Here is a 27,463-nt window from a genome sequence, read left to right on the forward strand (position 1 = left end):
TCCAAACCAAAATGAAAATAAACGGAATGCACCTTTCATTAACTGAAATAAGCGGGTATAAATGGATTGTTTTCATCATCAATCTGTCCTACACTACTTGATTTTACTCTTCAAGCTCTACTTCCTCTTTGCGGGGATCAATTTCTGGTGGGCCTGAACCTCCTTGAGGAGGAATTGCTTCCGCTTCTCATCACACATGATGCTGGAATTGAATCTCTTCATCAAAGTGATTCCCCACTCGGCAGAATCACTGACCACAATCAGGGCTGCTACCATCCACCTTGGACGCACCACCTCCATGAGCTGTCACCTCAGCATTCGATTTAGTCTTCCTAGCCGGGGTTGCAAGATACCTCTTCCGCTTCTCAGCCTTCTTCTTCACCGTCTTCTGGTCCACCCCCACAAGACCTGATGACATCTGGTTTTCCCTCTGCGAAGTGAGAAAATCCTTGTCCTCCTGAGGGACCTTGGAGGAGGATAGGGCGGAGGAGTGACCCACGCCAAACATGTTTTCCAAACCCGACTTGAACATCCCCTTCTTGTAGGAGTAACCTTCTTGTGGCTTTGTCCTGTTCTTCTTGAGGGTGTTGCAGGTGTCAATCAACTTTGCCAGCTTCTCCCCTGCATACTTCTTGGCAGTAGTTGGTATGCTGGTCATCTCCCAGATAGGCCAGATGGCTTCCACCACCAGGCGAATGCTCTCCAAATTGGTCTTCCGTCTCTCTTGGTGGTGGTGGAAGTAAAGGAGCAGGCATTGTTCCTTCGATGGAAGTCACAGACAAACAATCTCTGCAACTGGGACCTTGTCCAGCAACCACAACTGGTTTCTTGCTCTAGTAGCCATCACCAGCGAAGGAGAAGAAAATCTTGCATAAGTCAAACAGAAGTGGCCAACTTGAGTGACCTCTCAAAATCCTCCTACAGCTGTCAAATTCTGTGCAAACAATCCTTTTTAAAGGTATAATACGGGCAAGAGTCGCCCTGACCTGAAATCCTCCATTTGAACTGTTGAGACACCCTAACGTATATGACAGAGTCAATCCGGACACCGTCAAGTTAAAATGGGGTGCAAAATCCCTGATCATGCACTTCTTCTCACAACATTCATCCAGCCAGCTCGATCTCTTGTCAGTCCCCTAGCCTCACCGACTTCCATACCTCTCTTCCTCAGACACTCATCCACCATATCCCTCCACCTTCTCCTTGGCCTACCTCGCCACCTCCCTCCTTCAAATTCCCTCAGATATACCTTTCTCACCACTCTATTGTTATCCATTCTCTCCACATGACCATACCATCTCAGTACACTCTCTTCGATTCTGGTGTCCACAGACTTCCTCACTCCACATCTTTCACAAATCACATTATTTCGTATCCTATCCACTCTCTGTATTCCACATACATTTCTCAGCAGTCCCATCTCCACTGCTCTCACTCTTGACTTTTCATTTTCATGCCACACCATAGTCTCACATCCAAATGTAAGCCTTGTGCAGCTGCAACACTCTAGCCTCTGTTTCTTACCAAGGCCTTCATTGCACCAGCTACTTTCCTTCCTTGTGTTGCTCTACTTTCCACTTCTTCTGCACATATTCCTCTCTTTTCTATAACCGCACCCAGGTATTTGAACTCTCACACCAATTCCAGTCTCTCTCCATTCAGTGAAAAATAGCACTGGGAGTCACCTTCTCTCTCAATAACCATCACTTTACTCTTTTCTACATTTACTCTTAAGGCACGACATTTACAGACATCAGCAAAACTCTGCAATAGTCTACCAAGTTCTTGTCCGGTATTTGCAAGTAGTATCGCACCATCAGCATACAACAAATCTGAGATACTCCATTCATCACCATTCATTACCAACGCCATCCCCCTCTTGTGTTTTTACTTCTCTCATCACCCCATCCATATATATATTGAACAACCAGGGGAACATCACACAACCTTGTCACACACCCACACCGATCGTGAACCATTTACTTTGATGCCAATTAACTTTTACACATGCTTCACTACCATCATAAAAACTCTTGACGGCACCTAGCAGCTTACCATCTACTCCATACATGGGCAAAACTTTCCACAATCCTTCTCTGTCCACTTTGTCGTATGCTTTTTCCAGATCCACAAATGCCATAAACACCTTATGGTCCTTCTCACACGCCTTCTCCGCTATCTGTCTTACAGCAAATATTTGATCCGCACATTCTCTGCCACTCCTAAAGCCACCCTGTTCATCACTCACTAGGACTTCTGATATCTCTCTTACTTGCTCTATAATAATTCTTCCATATACCTTCCCTAAAACACTCAATAAACTTATGCCACGATAAGTCTTGCACTCACTTCACTCACCTTTATTTTTGTACAGGAGTACAATCATCTTCTATCTTTCTTTCCTTCATTCTTTCCTCATCCTTCTGCCTACGGGTGACTTTACACTCCCTCTTCTGTCTTTCATTCCTTCAGTCTTTCCTCTTTCTTCTGCCTATGGGTGACTCTACACTGAGTGACAAGCCAAATGGTTTCCTGTACACCAGGAAACTATTTACTACGCTGGTTGGTAACCATATAACCAAATTTTGGCGCCTGGTGGTTTAGTGGGTAATTATTGTGCTCCAATCGGATTGAGCCGGTGAAGGTTTATATCCAAGGGGTAGTTGGGATTTATTAATCACGTAATGCCACTCAGGGATGAGTAAGGTTGGTCACTCTCAGCTTAAATGTCAGGACCAACTGCCTAGCCCTGGGCTCCTATGCTCCTCATGGGGCAACGTAGGATTGGATGATGAATGGATGGATAGTACAATCACAGCCTTTTTCCACTCTGCAGGCACAGTTTCACTCTTCCATGCCTTCTTACGTTTCTCCAACAGGCACTTCATTCCACTCTCTCCGCTACACTTAATCATTTCTGCATACACCTCATCAACCCCAGCTGCTTTCCCATTTTTCAGCCACTTCACGACGCTCTTCACCCATTTGAGTGTCACGTCTCCTGGCACTGCATTCCTTTCCTGCACATCCTCCAAACCAGTAATGTTTACAGCCGCTCTGCTCTCCCTATTCCCATTCATCAGGCCCTCAAAATATTCTTTCCATCTGGTCCTTACTTCATCCCCATGGGTTAATAATCTACCACCTACATCCTTCACATCATCGCATTTCTTTCAGCTTTCACTTCTATATTTCCGCACCTCTTTCCAGAATAACTTTCTCTTTTCAGAGTAGTTTGCACTCATTTTTCTTCCTAGATCATCATTTACCTCCTCCTTTTTCCTCTTCATTAGTCCCTTTATGTGCTTCTTACTTTCAATATATTCAGTTCTTATTTCAACTGAACCCATGTCCTGTAACCACTCCAGTCACTTATTCCTCTTTTCCTGCACTACTCTCTTAACGTCATCATCCCACCATGCCGTACCTGTCTTCCTTGTTGTTACTCTTGTCACACCACACACCGCTTTAGCATTTCTAACTAAGCATTCCCTATATGCATTTCACAGGCTGTCCAGATCCATTTATTCCAATTCACAGATTCTAACTCCTCCCCTACTTTGGTCCTGTATTCACTTGCCATTTCTCTGATCCTCAGCTCCTCGACATTCAGTCTTTTTCCCTGGCTGCTCCTCTCTCTCTTGGTCCACTTCACTCCTCTGAGCTTGATCTTGCATACCACAATCATATGATCTGATAGACCTCCACATCATTCTTTCTTTCATGGCCCTTGTATCAACAACCATTCCCAGCACTGGCCTCACTGGCCTCTCTACGAGCACGTACTCAATCAGGCTCCTTTCAACACGACCCCCATTCCCTCTATACCATGTATATTCAAAAGCATCTTTGTGTTTGAAATACGAGTTACAAATGCACAACCTTCTTTCCCTACACACATCTTTCAGTCGCCTCCCATTATCATTTTCTCCTGGTACTCCATTACAATCCATTATGTCATAATCAGGACCAGTGCCTACTCTTCCATTTATATCACCCATTACGATCACTTTATAGATCCTGGGCATTTCTCCCACTGCTTCATTCAGCTCATCCCAAAACCTGTTTTCTCTGTCTCACTTCCGTCATCACAAGGTGCATATGCTACAATCACCGTCACTTTCACCTTCTCAAACTTTAACTTGACATACATACACCTTGAGCTGACACATATCTCTCATTCCACTTTGCCACACCTCACATCCATATGTTAAAGCTGTCACTAACACTCCTTCACGTAATCCTCGTGCACCTGCAACACTCAAGTCTCAGTTTCTTATCAAGGCCTTCATGGCGCCAGCTGCTTTCCTTCCTTGTGTCACTCTACTTTCCACTTCTTTTGCACATTTTCCTCTGTTTTCTATTACTGTAATCAGGTATTTGAACTCTCACACCAATTCTAGTATGTCTCCATTCATTGTAACAACACACTGGAAGCCACCTTCTCTCTCAATAACCATCACTTTACTCTTTTCTACATTTACTCTCAAGGCACGATGCTCAGAGACATCAGCAAAACTCTGCACTAGTCTACCAAGTTCTTGCCTGGTATTTGCAAGAAGTACTGCATCATCAGCATACAACAAATTTGAGATACTCCATCCATCACCATTCATTACCAATGCTATCCCTCTCTGTATTACTTGTGTTTTTACTTCTCGCATCACCCCATTCACATACAGTGGGCTCACATAGTGCGTAAGAGATTGGGCGGTGTACGAGCTCGCGCACTGGGAATTCGCTACTAGGAATACATAATCTTATGGGAATAATTACATATGGGCGGTACCCCCTCATACCTGGACATTTTTTGGCCATTAGAGACATTGTACTAAAGCTATAGCTACAATAACAAAAATATGGGTAGTCACCTTAAAAACAGTAGACAACAGGCCTGATGACCTTAAATAACAGGGCTTCCGAGGCGCGGCAACACTTACAGCGCCGCACTCCCCACCGCATCAACACTTCCCTCCGCAGACTCCTCTTGATCACCTTCCTCAGGAGCATCCAAGTCACTCACTTCGGCCATAAACCTTTCAAAGTCCAATGCTGACACTTCTGACATTGCATCCTCTTCATCCTCAGCAGGATCAGGAGCAGATGATGTCGATGGTTCCGCTATTTCACCAACTTGAGGCCGCTGTGTGTAGCTTGTTATGAGCGTCTGTCTTCTGTTTATTTCTTCCCTGTGCCTGTCTGCGCAGAAATGGAAAAGTTTGTCGATACCAACCAGACGTTCCTCCGTTCTCAGGTTGCTCACTTCCTGTGCCTTCAACTCTTCCTTGAGCTTATCCACGGCAGCAAGGATCCTGCTAATGTTTGATATACACAGCTCAATCCTGCCTTCCATCACACTAGGCTGCTCAACTTGACTCTGTCTGGCGTTGGGCTCTGCGTCAGCCTCGTCTATCTGTTGCAACACTTCCTCAGGAGGCTGTTTCTCAGTAGCAGTGTGCACTTCTTGTATGTCCGCCAATGTAACGTCCTCAAAACCTGGTACAGCTTGTGCTGCTGTCAATGTTGCTGCCTCAGCATCAGCCAGTGGTTGAATGGCCGTCTCCTGGGTGATGCACAGGTGAGGCATGAGCATTCGCCACGCATGGTTCACCGTTGCAGGTGTAATCTGGTGCCAGGCTTGAAGGAGAAATTCAACTGCGTCCTTCACCGTAAAGTTACGCCAAAATGCCTCAACAGTCATGGCATCTGTGGTAGGTCGGGATAAAGGTGCTGGTAGAGATGGAACGGGAGCAGATGCCTCATCAAGGTCTTCGTCGTGATCTTCTTGTAGGGCATGAAGCTCCTCTTGTGTGTCAGTCTTCCTGCGTAGGTAGTTGTACACTTCCTTATGGTAGAAATGCTTCACTGTGGCAATTAGTTCTTGATCGAGTGGCTGCATTAGTGACGTTGTGCGGAGCGGCAGAAACACAACACCACAATCCTTGTGAAGATCTTCCAGGTATGGAGGGTGACTTGGTGCGTTATCAAGCACAAGGAGCATCTTAAATGGAATGCCCAGTTCCCGACACTTGGCTCTCTCATCAAGGACACACCGCCTCGTTAACCAGTCTGCCATAATGTTCCCGGTCATCCAACCATTTACGGACTTACACCAATACACGCCACTTGCATCCGTGTTCGTGAGGTTTTTGTAGCACCTTGGATGTGAATCTGTGTGTACAACAACTGGCCTCATCTTGTGGCTCCCAGACAGGTTTACAGCGAACATTACCGTCATCTTACACTTCTGGAGCTTGCGACCATGGGCTTGTTTCTGTCTTTTAGCAATGTAAGTTGATTTTGGCATGGCCTTGTAATATAAGGATGTTTCATCGATGTTGTAGATCTGGTCCTCGGTGTACTGTCCCTCTTCAATAATCATTTTAAATATTGCAGGATAGTCTCTCGCGGCCAGCTCATCGGCAGAGGCACGTTCACTAGACAATTTCACGTAACGGAGTTCCTTGTGCTTGAGAAAACGGTCCAGTCATCCAACCGATGCCCTGAACGGTTTTTCCACTTTTAACCTTCGAGATGCAGCCTTGTAAAAGAGCTGGGCTTGGTTCCGAATAAATCTTCCATTGAGTGCAACACCTTCCTTTTCTTTCCGCATTATGAACGTAGCAAGATAGCGCTCCATTAATATCATAGCACGATTTCCCACCCGCGTAAGGCCGTGTAGGTCAGAGGCACCGTACGTCTTCACTACTGCCTTTATGGCTTCACGGTTCTTCCACACAGTTCTCACTGTAGATTCAGCCAGTCCCAGGGTTCTCCCGATAGCCGTGTTTCCTTGACCCTCCTCCTTCATCTTAATTATCTTTAACTTGGTGGCATGCGTCAGAAGTTTCTTTACTCTTGGGGTTGGAGCCATGGTGCAGCAAAGTACAGGCAGCACAAAAAACACCACACGTTGTACACGACAGGTTAGCTGTAGAGAGCGGATCCGCACAGTGCACGAGCCGGGACTGTTATGGCACGCCCGCTCCCTTGTACCCCAAGCTGCGCAGTAGAATGCCCGGGAATTTCTGCGCATCAACATGACGACACGTGATGTGCTCTGTGAGGGGTGGTCGCGCACTAGTAGAAAATGGCATTTTTGAGCCACTCCTTGCCTCTGCCTCGCGTTCTGTGCGGTAAACTCGCGCATTAAAGGGTTTTTGGTTATGATTTTTGGTCACTCGTGCACAAGGCGAATCACGCACTGTGGTGACACGCACTGTGCGAGCCCACTGTATATGTATATATATATATATATATATCGAACAACCATAGGGAGATCACACAACCTTGTTGCACGCCCACGATGATCGTGAACCACTCACTTAGATGCCCATTTACCCTTGCACATGCCTTACTACCATCATAAAAACTCTTGATTGTACCCAGGAGCTTACCATCTACACTCTCATGAATACAAAATGAACCAGAAAGCACTCAGAGTGCACATACCTCTGCCAATGCCATTGCAGGATCCGGAACTGAATCCACCCCCAAATTTAATAAATTTTTTCTTAGCCCATGGCCCGCCCTACCACAAAATTTTATTGAAATTCATTAAGGACTTATGGAGATATCGTGTGAACAAACAAAAAATTCCTGGATCCAGATGATGATCCAGATTACCATCAAAATCTAATGGATTGTAACTTGGGTGATACCCTATCTATCTATCTATCTATTGCCAGATGTCTCAATCCCGTTTGGGGTGGCCACAAACAAATCGCCTCCAAGTCGCCCTGTCCCCCGCCATTTCACTGCCCTGCTCCCAACTCACACACCCCTCTCTCATATACCTCTCCACCCCATCCCTCCATCTCATCCTCGGCCTCCCCCTCCCTCTTCCCCCCTCCACCTCACTCACATACACTCTCTTCGTCAGTCTTTCACCCTCCATCCTCTCCACATGGCCAAACCACCTCAGTGTGTTCCTCATAACGCTTCCTATCACATCCACATCAACACCACAACGCTCCTTTATATCCTCATTCGTCAGCCTGTCTCTCCATGTGACTCCACAGGCTCCTCTTAAAATACTCATTTCCACTGCTCTCACTCTTGGCTTGTGTCCTTCCAACAACGTCCAAGCTTCACTTCCATACGTTTGAGTTGGTATCACAATACTGTCATGTAGTAATTTTTCACTTCCATGCTCACTTCCCTGTTTCTTATTACTGCTTTCAAACAACCAGCAACCTTTCTTCCCTGCTGTACCCTTTCAAGCACTTCACCCTCCAAACCTCCATCCTTACTCATCACACTACCCAAGTACTTAAACGTACTCACATTTTCCAATTCCTCACCATCCAACCTTGCTGTACATTCACTGACTTCACCTCTCTCAAAGGCCATCACTTTACTCTTCCCTACATTCACCTTTAGATTCCGTTTCTTACACACTCTCTCAAACTCATCCACCAAGCCTTGCAGCTCCCCTTCGTCTTCACTCAACAACACAGTATCATCTGTAAACAACAGTACAGGTAGCTTCCAAACACTATCCTCTGTCACCAGGGCCACTCCAACATCCACTACCCTACCTTGTACCTCTTTTATTACCCCATCCATGTACAGATTGAACAACCATGGAGACATGACACATCCATGTTTCAAACCAACTTTCAAAGAGAAAAATTCACTTAGTTCACCATCCACATGCACTCCAACCTTCACACCATCATACATACTCTTCACAGCATTCAACAATTTCCCATCTACTCCATATATTCTTAATACTTTCCACAATCCTTGTCTATCCACTCTGTCATATGCTTTCTCCAAATCCATGAAAGCCGCATACAACTTCTTTCCCTTCTCTAGAAACTTTTCCACTAAAGATCTAAGGATGAATATCTGATCTACACAACCTCTTCCCTTCCTAAAGCCTCCCTGTTCTTCTCCAAATAATTTCTCTGTTCTTTCTCTAACTCTGTCAATAAGTATCCTACCATACACTTTTCCTATTATACTAAGAAGACAAATGCCCCTATGATTACCACACACTTCTTTTTCCCCTTTTCCTTTGTACAAGGGAATAATTATACCTGACTTCCAATCCTCTGGGACTCTACCTTCCTCCCAGGCCAATCTGCACATCTTCCACATCCATTCTACTACCCTCTTTCTCCAAAAAATTTCAACAAAATCCATACATAACTTTTAGAGCAATCCTGATAACAGACAAAAAACAAAAACATAACCTCCTTGGCAGAGGTAAAAATATTTTCTCCCCAAATAAGTCTTTCTTCATACTGTATTCAGCATGGTAAACTTTCACTTATGAAGCAGGCTTCTTTATAAAAAAAAAAAAAAAAAAAAAAAAAAAAAAAAAAAGCCAGACTTTGCTTCTGTAATACAAAACAATTTCACAAAAACTGCTTTGTTTTTGATTGATGATATGAAGTTGAGAGGCGGAAGAGAGAGTTATATGTAGAAAGAAAGAGAGAGGTGAAAAGATTAGTAGGAGTGAGTAAGAAGAGAGCGGATGAGGAATTTGGAAGGAACTTGAGTGTGAAGTGGAGGGACTGTAAGAAAATGCTCTGGAAAGATGTGAAAAGAGTAAGACAGGGTGGAAGTGAAGTTAGTAGGGGAGTGAAAGAAAAAATGGTAAATTACTAGTGGAGAAGGGAGAAAAAGTGAGCAGATGGAGAGAACACTTTAAGGAATTGCTGAACATAGAGGATGGAAGTAATGCAAGTATATGTGGCTGGGGAATGGCTGGGAGAAGGAGGGAGGTGAGAAGACAGGAAGAAATCAGTATGATAAAAGTTGTGGAAGCAATGAATAAAGTTAAATTGAGGAAAGCCCCTGGAATTGATGGAGTGTGTGGTGAAATGCTGAAGTATGGGGGAGACATAGTAGTAGAATCGATGTGGAAAATGTCCAGATTGGCCTGGGAGGAAGATAGAGTCCCGGAGGATTGGAAGTCAGGTATAATTATACCCTTGCGTACAGGAAAAAGGGAAAAAGAAGTGTGTGGTAATCATAGGGGCATCTGTCTTCTTAGTACAATAGGAAAAGTGTATGGTAGGATAATTATTGACAGAGTTAGAGAAAGGACAGAGGAATTAGTTGGAGAAGAACAGGGAGGCTTTAGGAAGGGAAGAGGTTGTGTAGATCAGATATTCATTCTTAGATTTTTAGTGGAAAAGTTTCTAAAGAAGGGAAAGAAGTTGTATGCGGCTTTCATGGATTTGGAGAAAGCATATGAGAAGGGTGGATAAACAAAGATTGTGGAAAGTATTAAGAATGTATGGAGTAGATGGGAAGTTGCTGAATCCTGTGAAGAGTATGTATGATGGTGCTAAGGCTGCAGTGCCTGTGGATAGTGAACTAAGTGAATTTTTCTCTTTGAAGGTTGGGTTGAAACAGGGATGTGTCATGTCTCCATGGTTGTTCAATCTGTACATGGATGGGGTAATAAAAGAGGTACAAGGTAGGGTGGTGGATGTTGGAGAGCCCTGGTGAGAGAGGATAGTGTTTGGAAACTCCCTGTAATGCTGTTTGCAGATGATACTATGTTGTTGAGTGAAGACGAAGGAGAGCTGCAAGGCTTGGTGGATGAGTTTGGGAGAGTGTGTAAGAAACGGAATCTAAGGGTGAATGTAGGGAGTCAGTGAATGTATAGCGAGGTTGGATGATGAGGAATTGGAAAATGTGAGTATGTTTAAGTACTTGGGTAGTGTGAAGAGTAAGGATGGAGGTTTGGATGGTGAAGTGCTTGAAAGGGTACAGCAGGGAAGAAAGGTTGCTGGTTCCTTGAAAACAGTGATAACAAGCGGGTAAGTGAGCATGGAAGTGAAAAAGTTACTACGTGACAGTATTGTGATACCAACTCTAACATATGGAAGTGAAGCTTGGACGTTGCTGGAAGGAGACAAGTCAAGAGTCAGAGCAGTGGAAATGAGTTATTTAAGAGGAGCCTGTGGAGTCACATGGAGAAACAGGCTGACAAATGAGGATATAAAAGGAGCGTTGTGGTGTGGATGTGGATATGGATGTGATAGGAAGCGTTAGGAGGAATACACTGAAGTGGTTTGGCTACGTGGAGAGGATGGAGGGTGAAAGACTGACGAAGAGAGTATGTGAGTGAGGTGGAGGGGGGAAAAGTAGGGGGAGGCTGAGGATGAGATGGAGGGATGGGGTGGAGAGGTATATGAGAGAGGGGTGTGAGAGCTGGGGGCGGGGCAGTGAAATGGCGGGGGACAGGGCGACGTGGAGGCGATTTGTTTGTGGCCACCCCGAACAGGATTGAGGTGTCTGGCAATAGATAGATAGATATGAATGGTAAAGTAGAGAATGTGAAGGTGGATAGAATAGTTGGTGAGTGGGTTGTGCCTGCTGAGATAAATGAGAATGGCAGTGCATTAGTGGACATTTATGCTGGGAGGGGGTTGGGGTTGGTGATAGCCAATACCCTCTTCGGGCACAAAATGATCCACAGGTATACATGGCGAGTGATGAGAAGGGTGGGTGGTGAACTGAATGAAAGGAAGACAATGATTGATTATGTGTGTGCGGATGAAAGGATGCGAAGATGTGTAATGGATGCAAGAGCTCATAGAGGTTCGGGGAGTGGACTTTCCGACCACTACTTGGTGGTGGCCAGAATCAAGATCCAAGTAAGATGAAGAAATAGAAGGGAAGGACGGGAGGAAGAAGTAGTTGCAAGGAGAGTGGAAAGGTTACTAGAGGATGAGAAAAAGGCTGAATATAGGAGAGAAGTGGGGGAACGATTGGGTTAAAATGAATTGGAGCATATGGGGAACGTGGACGATGTGTGCAAGATATTCAGAGAAGAAATATGTGCAACATGTGATGTGGTGTGTGGGGTGAAGAGAAGATGGAAGGGGGTGCAAGGAACAGCATAGTGGAATGAAGAGGTGAGACAGGCTGTGGCACAAAAGAAGAAAGCATACAATGAATGGATGAGAAATAGGGGAGTGGAAGAAGTTGAGAGGCGGAATAGTGTTATATGTAGAAAGGAAGAGAGGGGTGAAAAGATTAGTAAGAGAGAGTAAGAAGAGAGTGGATGAAGGATTTGGAAGGAATTTGAGTGTAAAGTGGAGGGACTGTAAGAAAATGTTCTGGAAAGAGGTGAAGAAAGTAAGACAGGGTGGCAGTGAAGTTAGTCAGGGAGTGAAAGATAAAAATGGTAGATTACTTGTGGAGAAGGGAGAGAAAGTGAGCAGATGGAGACAATACTTTAAGAAATTGTTGAACATGGAGAATGGAAGTAATGCGAGTATAAGTGGCTGGGGAATGGCTGGGAGAAGGAGGGAGGTAAGAAGACAGCAATGAAGAAAGTCAAGTTGGGGAAAGCCCCAGGAATTGATGGAGTGTGTGGTGAAATGTTGAAGCATGGGGGAGAGATAGTAGTAGAATGGATGTGGAAGATGTGCAGGTTGGCCTGGGAGGAAGGTAGAGTCCCGGAGGATTGGAAGTCAGGTATAATTATACCCTTGTACAAAGAAGAAGGGGGAAAAGAAGTGTGTGGTAATCATAGGGGCATTTGTCTTCTTAGTGTAATAGGAAAAGTGTATGGCAGGATACTTATTGACAGAGTTAGGGAAATAACAGAGGAATTTGTTGGAAAAGAACAGGGAGGGTTTAGGAAGGGAAGAGGTTGTGTAGATCAGATATTCATTCTTAGATCTTTAGTGGAAAAGTTTCTAGAGAAGGGAAAGAAGTTGTATGCGGCTTTCATGGATCTGGAGAAAGCATATGACAGGGTGGATAGACAAGGATTGTGGAAAATATTAAGAATATATGGAGTAGATGGGAAGTTGCTAAATGCTGTGAAGAGTATGTATGATGGTGCTAAGGCTGCAGCGCATGTGGATGGTGAACTGAGTGCATTTTTCTCTTTGAAGGTTGGGTTGAAACAGGGATGTGTCATGTCTCCATGGTTGTTCAATCTGTACATGGGTGGGGTAATAAAAGAAATAGAAGGTAGGACAGTGGATGTTGGAGTGGCCCTGGTGAGAGAGGGTAGTGTTTGGAAACTCCTTGTGCTGTTGTTTGCAGATGATACTGTGTTGTTGAGTGAAGATGAAGGGGAGCTGCAAGGCTTGGTGGATGAGTTTGGGAGAGTGTGTAAGAAACGGACTCTAAAGGTGAATGTAGGGAAGAGTAAAGTGATGGTCTTTGAGAGAGGTGAAGTCAGTGAATGTACAGTGAGGTTGGATGGTGAGGAAATGGAAAATGTGAGTACGTTTAAGTACCTGGGGAGTGTGATGAGTAAGGATGGAAGTTTGGAGGGTGAAGTGCTTGAAAGGGTACAGCAGGGAAGAAAGGTTGCTGGTTCCTTGAAAGCAGTGATAAGAAACAGAGAAGTGAGCATGGAAGTGAAAGAGTTACTACATGATAGCATTGTGATACCAACTCTAACGTATGGAAGTGAAGCTTGGACGTTGCTGGAAGGACACAAGTCAAGAGTGAGAGCAGTGGAAATGAGTTATTTAAGAGGAGCCTGTGGAGTCACATGGAGAGACAGGATGACAAATGGAGATATAAAGGAGCGTTGTGGTGTGGATGTGGATGTGATAGGAAGCGTTAGGAAGAAAACACTGAGGTGGTTTGGCCATGTGGAGAGGATGGAGGGTGAGAGACTGACGAAGAGAATGTATGTGAGTGAGGTGGAGGGGGGGAGAGGGAGGGGGAGCCAAGCATGAGATGAAGGGATGGAGTGGAGAGGTGTATGAGAGAGGGGGAGTGTGAGTTGGGAGCAAGGCAGTGAAATGGCAGGGGAGGTGATTTGTTTGTGGTCACCCCGTACGGGATTAAGGCGTCTGACAATAGATAGATAGATAGATCGTGAATTGCATATTAACTGGAACATTATTACTTGTCTTACTGATATATCAGAGTGATGAACAATCTTAGTTTTATAATTAATGCTTTATATGACCCTAAAACATTCTCTGTTTAACACAAGGAGTGCAGGAAGAGGAAAAGAAAACTCCAATCCTGACTGGAGACTTTTCCAAAAAGAAAGGAAAAAAGGAGATACTGTATGTCATATAATATCTCTTGAACAGCTCATGCTAGATTCAATGTTCTCCTCTGAGAATGTAAATTGAACTAATTTTCCCTCAGAAAAGACTAAATGAACATTAATCTCTAAAGATTGCATACTAAAGCACAGTACCACAATGTTTAACTCCTTGACTTTGATGACATGTTTTTGTTTTCCTATTGCCACATTATTTTATTCAGCTTTTTAAAAAGTCCTGGTACTTAAAAGAGAATTGTGAATGCTGTACATACCACCTCCAGTTTGGAATTTATTTATGCTCAATACAATTTTGTGTAAGTAGCAAGAATCTACCATCTACTGTTAGATGCCTTAATCCTGTAAGGGGTGGCCACAAACAAATCACCTCCATGTTGCCCAGTTCCCCGCCATTTCACTGCCCTACTCCCAGCTTAGATCCTCCTCTCTCATATAACTCTCCACTCTATCCCTCCATCTCATCCTTGGCCTCCTCCTCCCTCTCCCATATACACTCCCCTCGTCAGTCTCTCGCTCTCCATCCTCTCCATGTGACCAAACCACCTCAGTGTATTCTCTTAACACTCACTGGGTTAACAAAATAAAATTTCTTACTTCAAGGATTGAATCACATTCTGTGATCTGGTGGTGTAGTGTGGCAATATTCTGGGCCTTGCTGATGTAGTCTTGAATACTAAGGTTCTCAAGCTGGAAAAAAAAGAAACATGTAATGGTTATACTGGTTGCTTGTATTGGCTACCTGAACATTTCATGCTTACTGTGCATTAAAAAGAAACATATACAGTAATGGTTACACCGGTTACTTATACTGCCTACCTGGACATTCCATACATACTGTATTTTAAAAAGAAACACACACCAGTAATGCTTACACTGGTTGCTTGTACTAGCTACCTGGACATTCCAATCATACTGTGCATAGTTTTACAGTTTTCTACAGCCAATGACTACTACTGTCTGTGTAACACATTTTCCTGAAAAAATATAAATTATATACTATGCCTCAATATCCTCTTGTTTTTTACTAATGCAAACTAAGTCTACCAATACAGTATATTAAAACAATATAAAAAACATGCAAGAGAATGTTCAGAAGTACAATGGCAATTCCTTTTGATAGGGTGCTACTAATCCACCTATACCATGCAGAATACAGACAATAGTGTGGGGTGCCCAACCTGCCGTAACTCCTTCTCCACAGACTGAGAGTACTGTCTAAGATCAGTGCCTGAGGTGAGGGCCTCGCGAATCACGTCATCCTCCAGCTGAGCCTTAATGTGGGAATCCACATCCTCCCCGCCCTCACCCCCACCAGGCCCAGACATCTTGTGTGGCTGGAGATCACCACTATCTCCAGGGTATGGCTGCATCTCCCACTGCACATGCAAAAGCAATAATAATTGTGGCAGCTGACCCACTGGATGTATCATCAAGCGCATCCAATTTTGGATGCTTAAAAACAGAGATTAAATTACTGCACTACTGTAGCTACTTGCTCCCATTACTCGTCTCATGCAAATCCAACCTACAAACAAGAGCAGATTTACTTGAAAGTAAATGAGGCTGAACTCCCAGGTTACAAGCTTGTGGGAGGCTCAATAAATTAACATAAAAATAAATACAGAAATAAAATAAATACTGGTAAATAATTAAGTACTGTACTGTATTTTGCTGCATTAAAGACACTGCAGAGTGAAAGATGCATCCTAAATCTGGAAGGGCACTTCTGAGGAAAAAAGGCTTGCCTAGACCAAGACTGCAGAAAGGGTGCTTGATTTGAGTAGTTTTAACTCAAATACACATTCACTTTTCAGAATCTCTTTTCACTAATGTTGAACTGTCATTGGTTTCTTTATTCATATGTAAAAGAACAGTACATGAAGAGAAAACAGTCCCTTCCTTACAAAAAGTTACTTTGTTCCACAGCACCATGTTGACACTGTTTATGTTTATAAACTGTTTGATTTCTTTCATACAGTACTCAGAGTTTTTTTTTTTTTTTTTTTTTAATAACAACAGAGGAAGGAAAAACAAATGAATAAAAAAACAAAAACAAATCCATGCACCAGATTACTGGTGTCCTCTGTTCATAAAATATCTGTAACAGTTAGACTTGAACAGCAGTAGGTTGAAGTATGGAGGGAAACAACTCTGGGGAAGCGAGTTCCAAAGAGATGCAGTTTGGGGAATGATAGAATTCTGATAGGCAGAAGTTCTGCAGTATGGGTGAGTGACATTCCAGTCATGAGCGCTGCCAGCTGCCCGTGTAGCATGAGGGAAGGCATGGAGAGCTGGCACCATGGAAGCAACTTTGTCTGAGCAATTGCTATAGAAATATCTGTAAAACAATGCAAGGGAGGCAACATTCCATCTTACTTGCAGGGGAGGTAGTTTATTAGTAACAGCAGGATTATTAATAATTCTAACAGCTTTGTTCTGAATTTTGTCTACTTGTTTTAATGCAACCTCTCCACATCAATTCCACAAGGGTGAGCAGTATTCAAGCTGAGAGCGCACATGACTCTTATAAATTATAACTAACTGCTCGTCAGTGAAGAAGTTACGGACTCTGCACAATAATCTAAGATTCTTTGAGGTGGTTTTAGCAAGTGATCTAACATGGGAGGTCCAGCTGATGGCACTGTTAAGCGAGATGCCGAGAATTTCAATACTTTTGGAAATGGGAATAATTGTAGCATTGAAGGCAATATACGATTCTGGCAATACCTATCTATTAGTAAATTGTATATATTTAGTTTTACTAGTATTAAATGAAACAAGGTTATTTTGTCCCCATTCACTGATCATGGATAAGTCTTGATTTAAAAAGATGGCTGTACTGAGTTGAGAGTTAGAGATAAACAACTTTGTTAATGGATGTCTGAATATGAATGAACTATGAAGTGTTGAGTCATCTGCATATTTTTTTTTTTTTTTTTTAAATAACAGAACGGAGGAAGGAAAAACAAATGGGGGATTGTGGATGACAGATAAGAGATCATTAATATGAACGAGGAACAGGATTGGTGCCAGAACTGATCCCTGCGGCACGCCAGCATTAACTGAGTGGAAAGTGGAATACAGGAAACTCGCACGGAACATGATCTCACGGAACGAGCTCGCAATTATACACGGTAAGGGCTGCAATACATATAAGGCAACGTAAGATTAAAGAACCATTATGAAAACTACAAATTAACACAGGAGAGGCCTTTGAAAGATCAAATCCTTGAACGTCACCACAGCACGCAGTTTGTTTTGATTACGTGACGATGTAGGCGGGAAATTATTCAGTGAGTGAGACATTCCCGAGTACAGTAGCACAGTATTTGTAAGTTAAATATTTACAGTACTGTATTGTTCTGGTAAGTTTATGTGCAACTTTAAGTACTATTAAATAACGTTAAAGCAAGAAATAAAGTCTTATAACCAGTTTACCTGATAGGCGTCAGAATATTGCCTTTTTTATTTGTTTGTTTTTTCCACAGTACTGTACAGTATTTGTAAGTTAAATATTTACTGTTCTCATATGTACTGTACTTGTAAGCACTTAAATAAAGTTAAATCATTATATAAAGCCTTGTAACCAGTTAACCCGAATTATATGATTACCCATGATCGGCGTCGGAATATTGCCTTTTTTGTTTATTCGTTAAACTCTTACCGTACTGCTTTTCTACAGTACTGTATTTGTAAGTCAAATATTTACTGTTCTGGTATGTACTTGTAGGCAATTAAAGCATTAAATAAAGCCTTGTAACCAGTTAACCTGATTTATATGATTACCCATGATCGGCGTCGGAATATTGCCTTTTTTGTTTGTTCGTTAAAGACTTGCTGTACAGCTTTTCCACAGTACTGCATTTCTAAGTTAAATATGTACTGTTCTGGTATGTACTTGTAAGTTAAAGAACTCAAAAAAGATAAAGCATTAAATAAAGCCCTGGTACCAGTTAACCTGATTTATATGATTACCTATGATCAGCGTCGGAATGTTTCCTTGTGTTTACGTACAGTATTTGTGTGTTGAAGTTTTGCTGTGGAGTACTGTATTTGTGAGTTATAACATTAAATAAACCTTCTAACCACTTAAAGTGCTTTCTAGTGATTACCAGTGACAGATAACAGCAAAACAACACATTTGGGGGGTCTTGGGAGCAAAATACGGAGTAGTTTAAATATACGCAATTTCGCACCTAACACGGCATGGTAGGAATGAAACCCACGTGTTCTGTGTGAGTTTCCTGTATATATCATCTACTTTTACTCTTATTTTTCTATTGTACTCTTATTTTTCTATTGCTGAGATATGAGGAAATCAAAGGAAAAAAATTAATGTTCATCTCCATTCTGGTACAATTAATATGTATCAATATATAAGGTAGCTACATATAAACATTATTTTTCTTTAAATGAACTGAAAACTCAATTAAATTTGTTCTTTCATTCATTTAGCTGAGAAAATATCTATCTATCTATTGCCAGATGCCATAATCCTGTAAGAGGTAGCCATTTGACTTAGGTATTTGTTGCACGGGGAGGGGCACTAAACCTCTACCAAGCCATCTGTTGACACGTAGGAAGCACGTATGGTTTGGTTATATGGTTAACACCCAGTGTTGTAAATGGTTTCTTTGCTTACAGGAAACCATTTGGCTTGTCACTCAATGTAATGCCACCTGTAAAGGAAAGAAAAGTAATAAAAAGTAACAAGAAAGACGGGAGAAATAGGAAGAGAGAAAGGCAGGCACACAAAAAGAATGATAAAGGCTAAGGAAGAAGTAGGCAACACTACATCAAGTGAGTGGATGATGGTCACCACCACCTACCACAAAGAAAAATATAAAGGCCACTAAAAGTAGAAATGCACTACAGGTATCTCTAAATCAACTGCTTGTATGTATATTAGAATTGCAAACAACACAAACAGAATTTTTAAAAAATCAAGTACAGTTAACATGTACAGCGTCTTATTTACCCTAAATTCCTAAAAGTACCTCGTACTTGTCAGATTCGTACTCAACGCCTCCAATGTTAAGGTATTATCCCACATTCAGGCTCACTTCAGTGCAATATGAGACTACTGTAAGTTGCCCTTGATGTCTCATTACCTACAGCCAACATATTCATATACAGTCAATCCTCGTAAATCGCGTGTTCATAAAGCACGGATTCGTAAATCACGGCTAAGTGGCCGTCAGACTGCCAGCAACCTTAAATCACTGTTAAGTCATGAAAATCGCGGACCTAGACAACCAAGTGGGCATTTTACAAGGAGAACCGTCAACCGCGGCATTCAAATTGAAAATCGCGACCCAACAACCAATCACCGCGTGTCCCTGGTGGCAAGTGTGCATACTAATGCCGCCATGTTGTTGTTGTTCTTGTTCCGCCAGTCCACACACCACAGACTGTCGCCGTGGAGCGTGAGCTACCTGCATTTTTTGTGCAACTTCCCCCAGCCTCCTACCTGCCATGGCCCCTCCCGACCCCCCAATGAAGCGCTCTAAACAGTATGGCGTCAAGAAGCTGCCGCCGTTGTCGTACATTCAACGTTTGGAACTCATTCGTCATGTTGAGAAGAGAGAGAAGTTTTCAAAGCTGCCAAAAGAGTTTGAGAAGAACGAGTTCTTCCCAAGACCACCCCACTCCATTCACTTAAGTAATTTCATCATAGGATTAAGGTGAGATACCCTAACACTGCTTATTTCTATTTAATATATGCACTGAATATTCCTAAATTTGTATATTTGTGTTTGATGGTGTCTAAATAGGTGAACGTAGGGTGCTGTGGGGGAGGGTTGGCCAAAGTCCAGACACAAATTAATTTTTCACATAAGTTATTATTCATAAATCACAGAATTCGTAAATCACGGCAGTGGTTCAGACCCAAATTGCCCCGATTTACAAGGACTGACTGTACTTAACTGAAAAAATATACTATAACTAACAAATGAAATGAAAACACGAGTCTTTTCTGCCCAGCTGATGTAAAATACAAAGATGCTCTTGAACACTACTTTGTTGCCATCACTAATTATGCACTTTTACTAACCTCTAAATACCCCTACAAGAATAAAAAATGCAGCACTAGTATATACACACTAAACAAAAAGCAAATTCCAATGTTTTGCAACTGAAATGCAATACAGTGAGGCTGTTGGGGAACAGAGTATACAGCTGTCTCTACCCTCTTCCCTCAGCATCACTCATTCACTGTCAGCTGTTTGCCTCACAACATCAACAACAAACAAAGGATACTTAACCATTCGAGAATTTACTAAAAACAGTCATTCACCTGAAACACTTCAAGTATAGTGAAAACACCCACTTTTATGCTTGCTGCCTCCCAGCTGCTACAGCACACACACACACACACACATGAATGAATGTAAATGTACACACCACACACAAAACTTTAACCATCTACTGCCTTATGCCTCAATCCAAAAACAAATCACCTCCATGTTGCCCTGTCCAATGCCACTTCACTGCCTTGCTCCCAGCTCACACCCCTCTCTCTCCTATACCTCTCCACTCCATCCCTCCATCTCATGCTCAGCCTTCCCCTTCCTCTCCCCCCCCTCCACCTCGCTTGCTTACACAAAACTCGCTCAGCATATTATAGCGAGCTACCAATACCACTGTACAATACGTGACAGCTCTAAAAAGGGGCGCAAGAAAAATGCAACCCTATTCTCAAATATCAGAATATAATTTTGCACTGGAAATGCTAAGGTGAATACCAGATAAAGAGCTAGATTAATAAAATTACAGATGGATAGGTACCAAGAGAGACTGACATTCATTCTACCACCTGACTCCCCAACACACACAATCCTTCTCATTAAGTGTCATATCAAAATCCAACATCATTCCCCCAAACATTTTCCGCCACTTTCAGGTGAAAGGTTAAGTGAGCAAGGGAGAGCCTTCCTCTTTCTTATCCTGTTTTATTCTAACAGTTTGGTCAAAGAAGCTGCCAAGCATTGGCTAACTGACCAACTGCAATTATTCTCTTATTATTGCTAATGCAAATGTTTTTACTGCACATGGGAAACTTTTCAAACTTCGGGCATTTGATTTAATCCACATGAACTCCTTCAGTAAAAGATGTTTCCTGAAGTGAATAAAACCGTCTGGCAAGCAAGATTAAATTTCCCTACAATTACACTACAAAGCTGGGTTGAAGGGATAACGATAAGTGGTTTATCACTGAGCCCCTAGCTGGACTTCTCCCATTCCTCCCTCCTTAACTACAACCACACGACACTCATACCAACGCACACATGCACTGAGTTGCATTCACCATTGCCTATCATGATAGATTTGCTAGGGAAGTAGTGAGGCAGAGGATGATCGGTATTGCTCACTCCGATGTTTTGTCTCCTGTGAAATAGCAGATGCTGCTAGCCTGCTATGAATGCCTGTCAAGTACTGCAAATTTCAAATACAGTGCTCCCTAAACATCCACGAGGGTTAGGTAACAGAGACACCCATGAACGTCAAAAATCCGTGGATATCTGCTGCCCCCCTTAACCCTTTAACCGCGGGTATTGTTTTGGTCTGACTGTCCTCTCCCGCGGGGGTTTCAGCCAAATGTAAACAAACCTTTTAACCTTAATAACTCTGCACAGAATAAAGCTAGAGAAAAAAATAAGGTACCATTAGAAAGTACTAACCTTCAGCTTTCCATTGATGTAGGTTTCATGACTTCGTTGACTTTCACAGGACGGGCAGTGCCGTTAGAAGTGAGGGGTGTAAAATCACTATTTTTCGCTCACACATCATTACCTTCGCTCATACACCATTACCAAATGCCAACCTCATTCTGATAATAATACTATAAACATATATGAACACTGCACATACGATAAACACCCACTCTGTGTTCACTGAGGCAGGTAAAAGGCACTGTAATTACCTGCACTTCACTGCCACATCAGCGGTGTTGTAATCACTATTTTTCGCTCACACACCATTACCAAATGCCAACCTCATTCTGATAATAATACTATAAACATATATGAACACTGCACATACGATAAACACCCACTCTGTGTTCACTGAGGCAGGTAAAAGGCACTGTAATTGCCTGCACTTCACTGCCACATCAGCGGTGTTGTAATAACTATTTTTCGCTCACACACCATTACCAAATGCCAATCACATTCTGATAATAATACTATAAACATATATGAACACTGCACATACGATAAACACCCACTCTGTGTTCACTGAGACAGGTAAAAGGCACTGTAATTGCCTGCACTTCACTGCCACATCAACATGTGTTGTCACTCACACAGCTGGACAGATACTGATGCGCGCTTGGTCAGGGGTGGGGTGGGGGGCCCAGGGGGTGGGAGGTGGGGCCCCAGGGGGGGGAAGAGGGAGGTGGGGGTCGGCTGGAGTGAAAGAACTTAATAGCTACTCTCCCTTGAAACAATTGGCCCACGGAAAAAACGCGGGGTATTCAAAATATTCACAAACATTCGAGAATGACACCCGCGGTTTGGTCCAGTTTTTGCAACGTCATTCTGGAATGACACCCGCGGTTAAAGGGTTAAAAACACCCCTAGACCCCCCATTTCCTTATATAAGTAAAGGAAAACCCTATGTGCATGTTAACAACCAATTTATTTAATACAAAAACACTAAAAACGTTAAAAACAAGAAAAAATGTATCTGGCCCCAGTACTGTATCCACCTGTGTTTACTTAAAACCATATACAGTATGTTACATCTATGTAGGTGGTGGCTCAAACGGTAGAGAGGTGCCCTGTAATTCTACTGGACCCAGGTTCAAATCCCCGCTGGGGCAGGGAACAGTTTAAGGATTTGAATTTCATAAAAGCAGGCTTTACTGATCTACCAGAAGACCCGCCGACATGTCGTAAAAATACCCCCGCTAATACTGATACACCAATCCTGCACGAAACAGCCCTAGCATGTATTCAATATGGGCAGTGGGTGTTAGCGCCGAAGTGGTGACATGTAGAGGAGTATGCAGGGCCAGACTCATGGGGACTGCACCCCGGGCCTCCCACCAAACACTGGGCAACTTGACATTTGGTATTTTTCATTAGCAAAACAGGGCCAATTTGGTAATGAAAAATTCGTCAGATAATGAATAAGCATGATTTGGTACTGGATTTGGAGATGGTACTGAACTTGAATCCAACAACTTAATTAGTGATAGACAATACGGTTTTCGCCACGAAAGATCCACCATTGACATACTCAATCTCTTAACTCATACCATCCATCAATCAATTGATCTTTTTGGAGAAACTCATGCAGTAGCTCTTGATATCTCTAAAGCTTTTGACAGAGTATGGCACCGTTCCCTGCTGTCCAAACTCCCTTGCTATGGACTAACGTCTTTTGTTCCTTTGATTTCGTCTTATCTTAGTGACAAGAAAATAAGAGTAAAAGTAGATGATGTATATTCGAATTTCCACTCAATTAACGCCGGCGTGCCGCAGGGATCAGTTCTGGCGCCAACCCTATTTCTGGTTCATATTAATGATCTCTTATCTGTCACTCGCAATCCCGTTCACTCATATGCAGATGACTCAACACTACATAGTTCATTCACACTCAGACATCCATTTACAAAGTCTAATATCTCTACCTCTCAACTCAGTACAGCCATCTCCTTAAATCAAGATCTAGCTACAAGCAGTGAATGGGGACAAAACAACCTTGTCTCTTTTAATGCTAGTAAAACTAAATATATACAGTTTACTAATAGACAGATACTGCCAGATTCATACATTACCTTCAGTACTACTAATATTCCCATCTCCAAAAAGTATTGAAATTCTTGGTGTCTCACTCAACAGTGCCCTCAGCTGGACCTCTCATGTCAGATCACTTGCTAAAACCGCCTCAAAGAAACTTGGATTGTTGTACAGAGTTCGGAACTTCTTCGCCGATGAGCAGTTAGCTATAATTTATAAGAGTCATGTGTGCTCTCAGCTCGAGTATTGCTCACCCTTGTGGAATGGTTGTGGAGAGGTTGCATTAAGACAACTAGACAAAATTCAGAATAAAGCTGTTAGAATCATTAACAACCCTGCCATTACATATAAACTACCTCCCCTGCAAGTAAGAAGGAATGTTGCCTCCCTTGCATTATTTTACAGATATTTTTTTGGCAAATGCTCAGACGAAGTTGCGTCCATGGTGCCACCTCTCCATGCCTTCCCTCGTGCTACATGGGCATCTGGTAGCGCTCATGACTGGAATGTCACTCAACCATATTGCAGAGCTTCTGCCTATCAGAATTCTTTCATTCCCCGAACTGCATCTCTCTGGAACTCGCTTCCCCAGAGTTGTTTTCCTCCAAATTTCAACCCACAACTGTTCAAGTCTAACTGTTACAGATATTTTATGAATAGAGGACACCAGTAATCTGGTGTATGGATTATTTTTTTTCCCCCATTTGTTTGTCCTTCCTCCGTTCTGTTATTTAAAAAAAAAAAAAAAAAAAAAAAAAAAAAAAAATTTAGCTTTTAGAACATGAAAATACAGAACATATGCCATTAATTTTCAAATGAATAATTTTTTCCCTTATACATGTATCTATATTGGCAAGGAGTAAATACATGAATTTTCTTTCTTTAAGGAATTTGGTAATGACACTGACAATGCCCTGGCTCTGATGGTGTGTCACAGCTTCATCCTGTCTGTTCTGTTCAAAATCTGGGTGTTCATTTTAATTCAGAGTTAAAATACAAAGAACATATTAATCAAGTTGTCAGAGGGTGCAACTTGCATATCAGAAATCTGTTCTCTGTGAGAAAATTCCTGAATAGATGTTGCCTCGTAACATTGGTCCATGCAGTGGTCTTGTCTCGTGTTGATTATTGTAATTCACTGTGGACTGGCCTTCCAAATAATATACTAACAAAAGTTCAGTCTGTGTTGAACAGGGCAGCACGGCCTATCTTTGGTCTCCCCCCGAGAACCTCGACTACACCGTTCTTAATTGAGCTGCATTGGTTACCAGTAAAGGCTAGAACTGAATTTAAACTGTGTCTTATTACACTCAAGGTTCTTAAGTTTGGTGAACAGAAGTATCTTGCTGAATTGTTAAAAATCTCATCGTCATGCCCGGGTGTTATGTTACGCAATGAAGATGACTCCTTGCATCTTAACGAGCCTGGAGCCATTCACCAGTCATCTTTTTCTGATCGTTCTTTTGTGTATAGAGCCCCTAGATTATATAACAGATTGCCATTGTCCATGAGACAACTATTTTCTGCTGAATCTTTCAAGAGACAGCCGAAAGCCTTTTTTTTTTCAATATGCTATGACCTGGAGAGAGGTAGTAATCACTCTAATATCCGGACGCCCAATAACCGAACATCCCCACTACCCGGACATAATCGTCCTGGGATCCAACATTCCCAAAACGGTCCGGGGGGGGGGACGTAATTTGAACTTGCCGCGCGCGCCGCGGGAGAGCACTGTTTTGGCGTGTCATTCCTCCGACGTCCGATAGAGCGCTGCTGCATCCTCCCCACTTCCCGCCTGTCTCTCACCGCGAGTGCAAGCTCGTCATAATGGCTGCCCACGTGATCGCTTTTGTGGTGGTGCCCTACCTGCTGCAGAGCCTCCTGCTGCTCTCGGGCCTCCTCTTAGTGTGTGTGATGATGGCCCCGCCACCTGAGAAAAGGAAGAGAGTGGTGTTGACTCTGGAGAAGAAGAGGGAGATATTGGAGAAAGTGGATGCGGGTTGGTCTTCTTCCCGCATTCTTCGCGAGTTCAACCTGGCCCGGTCTACTTTGTTCGATATCAAGAGGTCCCGAGACAAACCCATGCAGTACACGGCTGACTTCTCGTTGAGAAGCAAATGCAACGTGGAAAGGAAGGTTATGTTTACCCCCAAGTTTGCAGAAATCGACCGATCTGCGTTGATTTGGTATCGACAACAACGTGCTGCTGTGTGATGGTACGTGGAACGGAGCTGAAGGCTGCTGCTGAGAAGTTCGCCAGGCTTCACGACGCCCTAGACTTCAAGGCATCCGAGGGTTGGCTCTTTGCGTTCAAGTTGCGACATGGCCTTACCAACCGTAAAGCACATGGCGAAGCATTGGACGCTAACGAGGATGGAGTTGACGAGTTTCGGCACAAGGTGAAAGGCTTGATCGACAGGGAGGGCCTAACTCTCGGTCAAGTCTACAACACTGAAGAAACTGGCCTATTCTATCGCTCGCTGCCAACGAACACTCTAGCCGAGGAGACGGAGAAGCGTGTACCTGGCCGCAAGCTTTCCAAGGAACGGATATCTGCTTTGTGTTGTGCCAGTGCTAACGGCATGCACCGGCTTAAGCCCGTTGTTGTTGGCCGCGCAACGCAGCCTCGGTGCCTTCGTGGGGTGATGGATGTCCTTCCTGTCGTCTGGTACCATTCTTTGAAGGCATGGTTCACAGCTGTGATCTTCAAAGACTGGTTTCACCGTCACTTCGTCAAGGAGGTCATCCATTACCAGACGAAGACACTGGGAATCCCGCGTGACCAGGTAAAGGCTCTCCTTCTACTCGACAATGCACCTGCCCACCCGTGCGACAAGGACTTGGTTGCTGAAAATGGCCGTATTAGGTGCATGTTTCTGCCACCTAATATGACTGCTCTCATTCAACCAATGGACCAAGGAGTGATCGTGGCAACAAAGCGCCTATACCGTCGGAAGTTCCTGGACAAGGTGATGGTTGTTCTCGAGGACGAGGACGAGCGCAGGGAGGGACGGGACACACGAGGCAAGCGGCCTTGGAAAACCTTCGCCGCTACAACATCAAGTCTGCGCTGTACAACTGGGCTAGTGCATGGAAGGAAGTCCCTGTGAAAACTCTTGAAAATGGTTGGTCTCGTCTGCTTCTCGGAACGGATGTGGAGTACGATTTTCTAGGGTTTGACGTGGATGACTTCCATGCACGGCTACGTACGCACGGCAACGATGTAGACGTGGACGATGTTCGTGAGTGGTTGGATGACGACGAGGGCGATCCTGGGTATCAGACATTGTCTGATATCGAGATCGCGTCTTCGGTTGCAGGTGTCAGTACCGAACTTGAAGATTCCGACGCTGAAGGCGACGATGATGCGGACTCCTCTCAGCAGGACACTACTCCAGCCATCCCCAAGCTAAGCGCACTCCGGGAACATCTAGAGTTCGTCCTAGACTACCTGGAACACCCGGACTGCGACAGGGAGATGGGGCCCTTGGGACTTGTGGAGGAAGTGCATGCTTTCAGGCAGCGCGTCATCAATCGTCAGAATCGTTGGTCATTGTGTCAATCAACCATTGACAGTTTTTTCAGGCCCGTGACCCCCGCTATGCCCAGCCCTGGCTCCACTCCGTTGCCTCCCCAAGACAGGCCCTCATGCTCCGAGCCACAGCCCAGCACATCAGCCACGGTGGAGTCACTGCTTGACGTG

The 27,463-nt window shown here is 43.5% G+C and overlaps 1 protein-coding gene across 3 annotated transcripts in view; it reads right to left on the bottom strand.

The window, feature by feature from the left end:
• The window catches only part of Vps52 (vacuolar protein sorting 52), a 275,681-nt gene that overhangs the window by 185,646 nt on the left and 62,572 nt on the right, over window positions 1–27,463 (bottom strand). For all 3 annotated transcript variants that reach the window (XM_080285720.1, XM_080285718.1, XM_080285719.1), the window contains exons 2-3: window positions 15,193–15,390; window positions 14,609–14,701 (exon numbers count right to left, since the gene is read on the bottom strand). In XM_080285720.1, coding sequence (XP_080141846.1) covers window positions 14,609–14,701; window positions 15,193–15,384 — 285 coding nt within the window. In that variant the 5' untranslated portion in view covers window positions 15,385–15,390. The remainder of the gene's footprint in view (window positions 1–14,608; window positions 14,702–15,192; window positions 15,391–27,463) is intronic.

This window comes from Coenobita brevimanus, chromosome 107 (genome assembly GCF_032717465.1).
Source record: "Coenobita brevimanus isolate Jiangsu-jjx chromosome 107, ASM3271746v2, whole genome shotgun sequence".
NCBI classification, from domain to species: domain Eukaryota; kingdom Metazoa; phylum Arthropoda; class Malacostraca; order Decapoda; family Coenobitidae; genus Coenobita; species Coenobita brevimanus.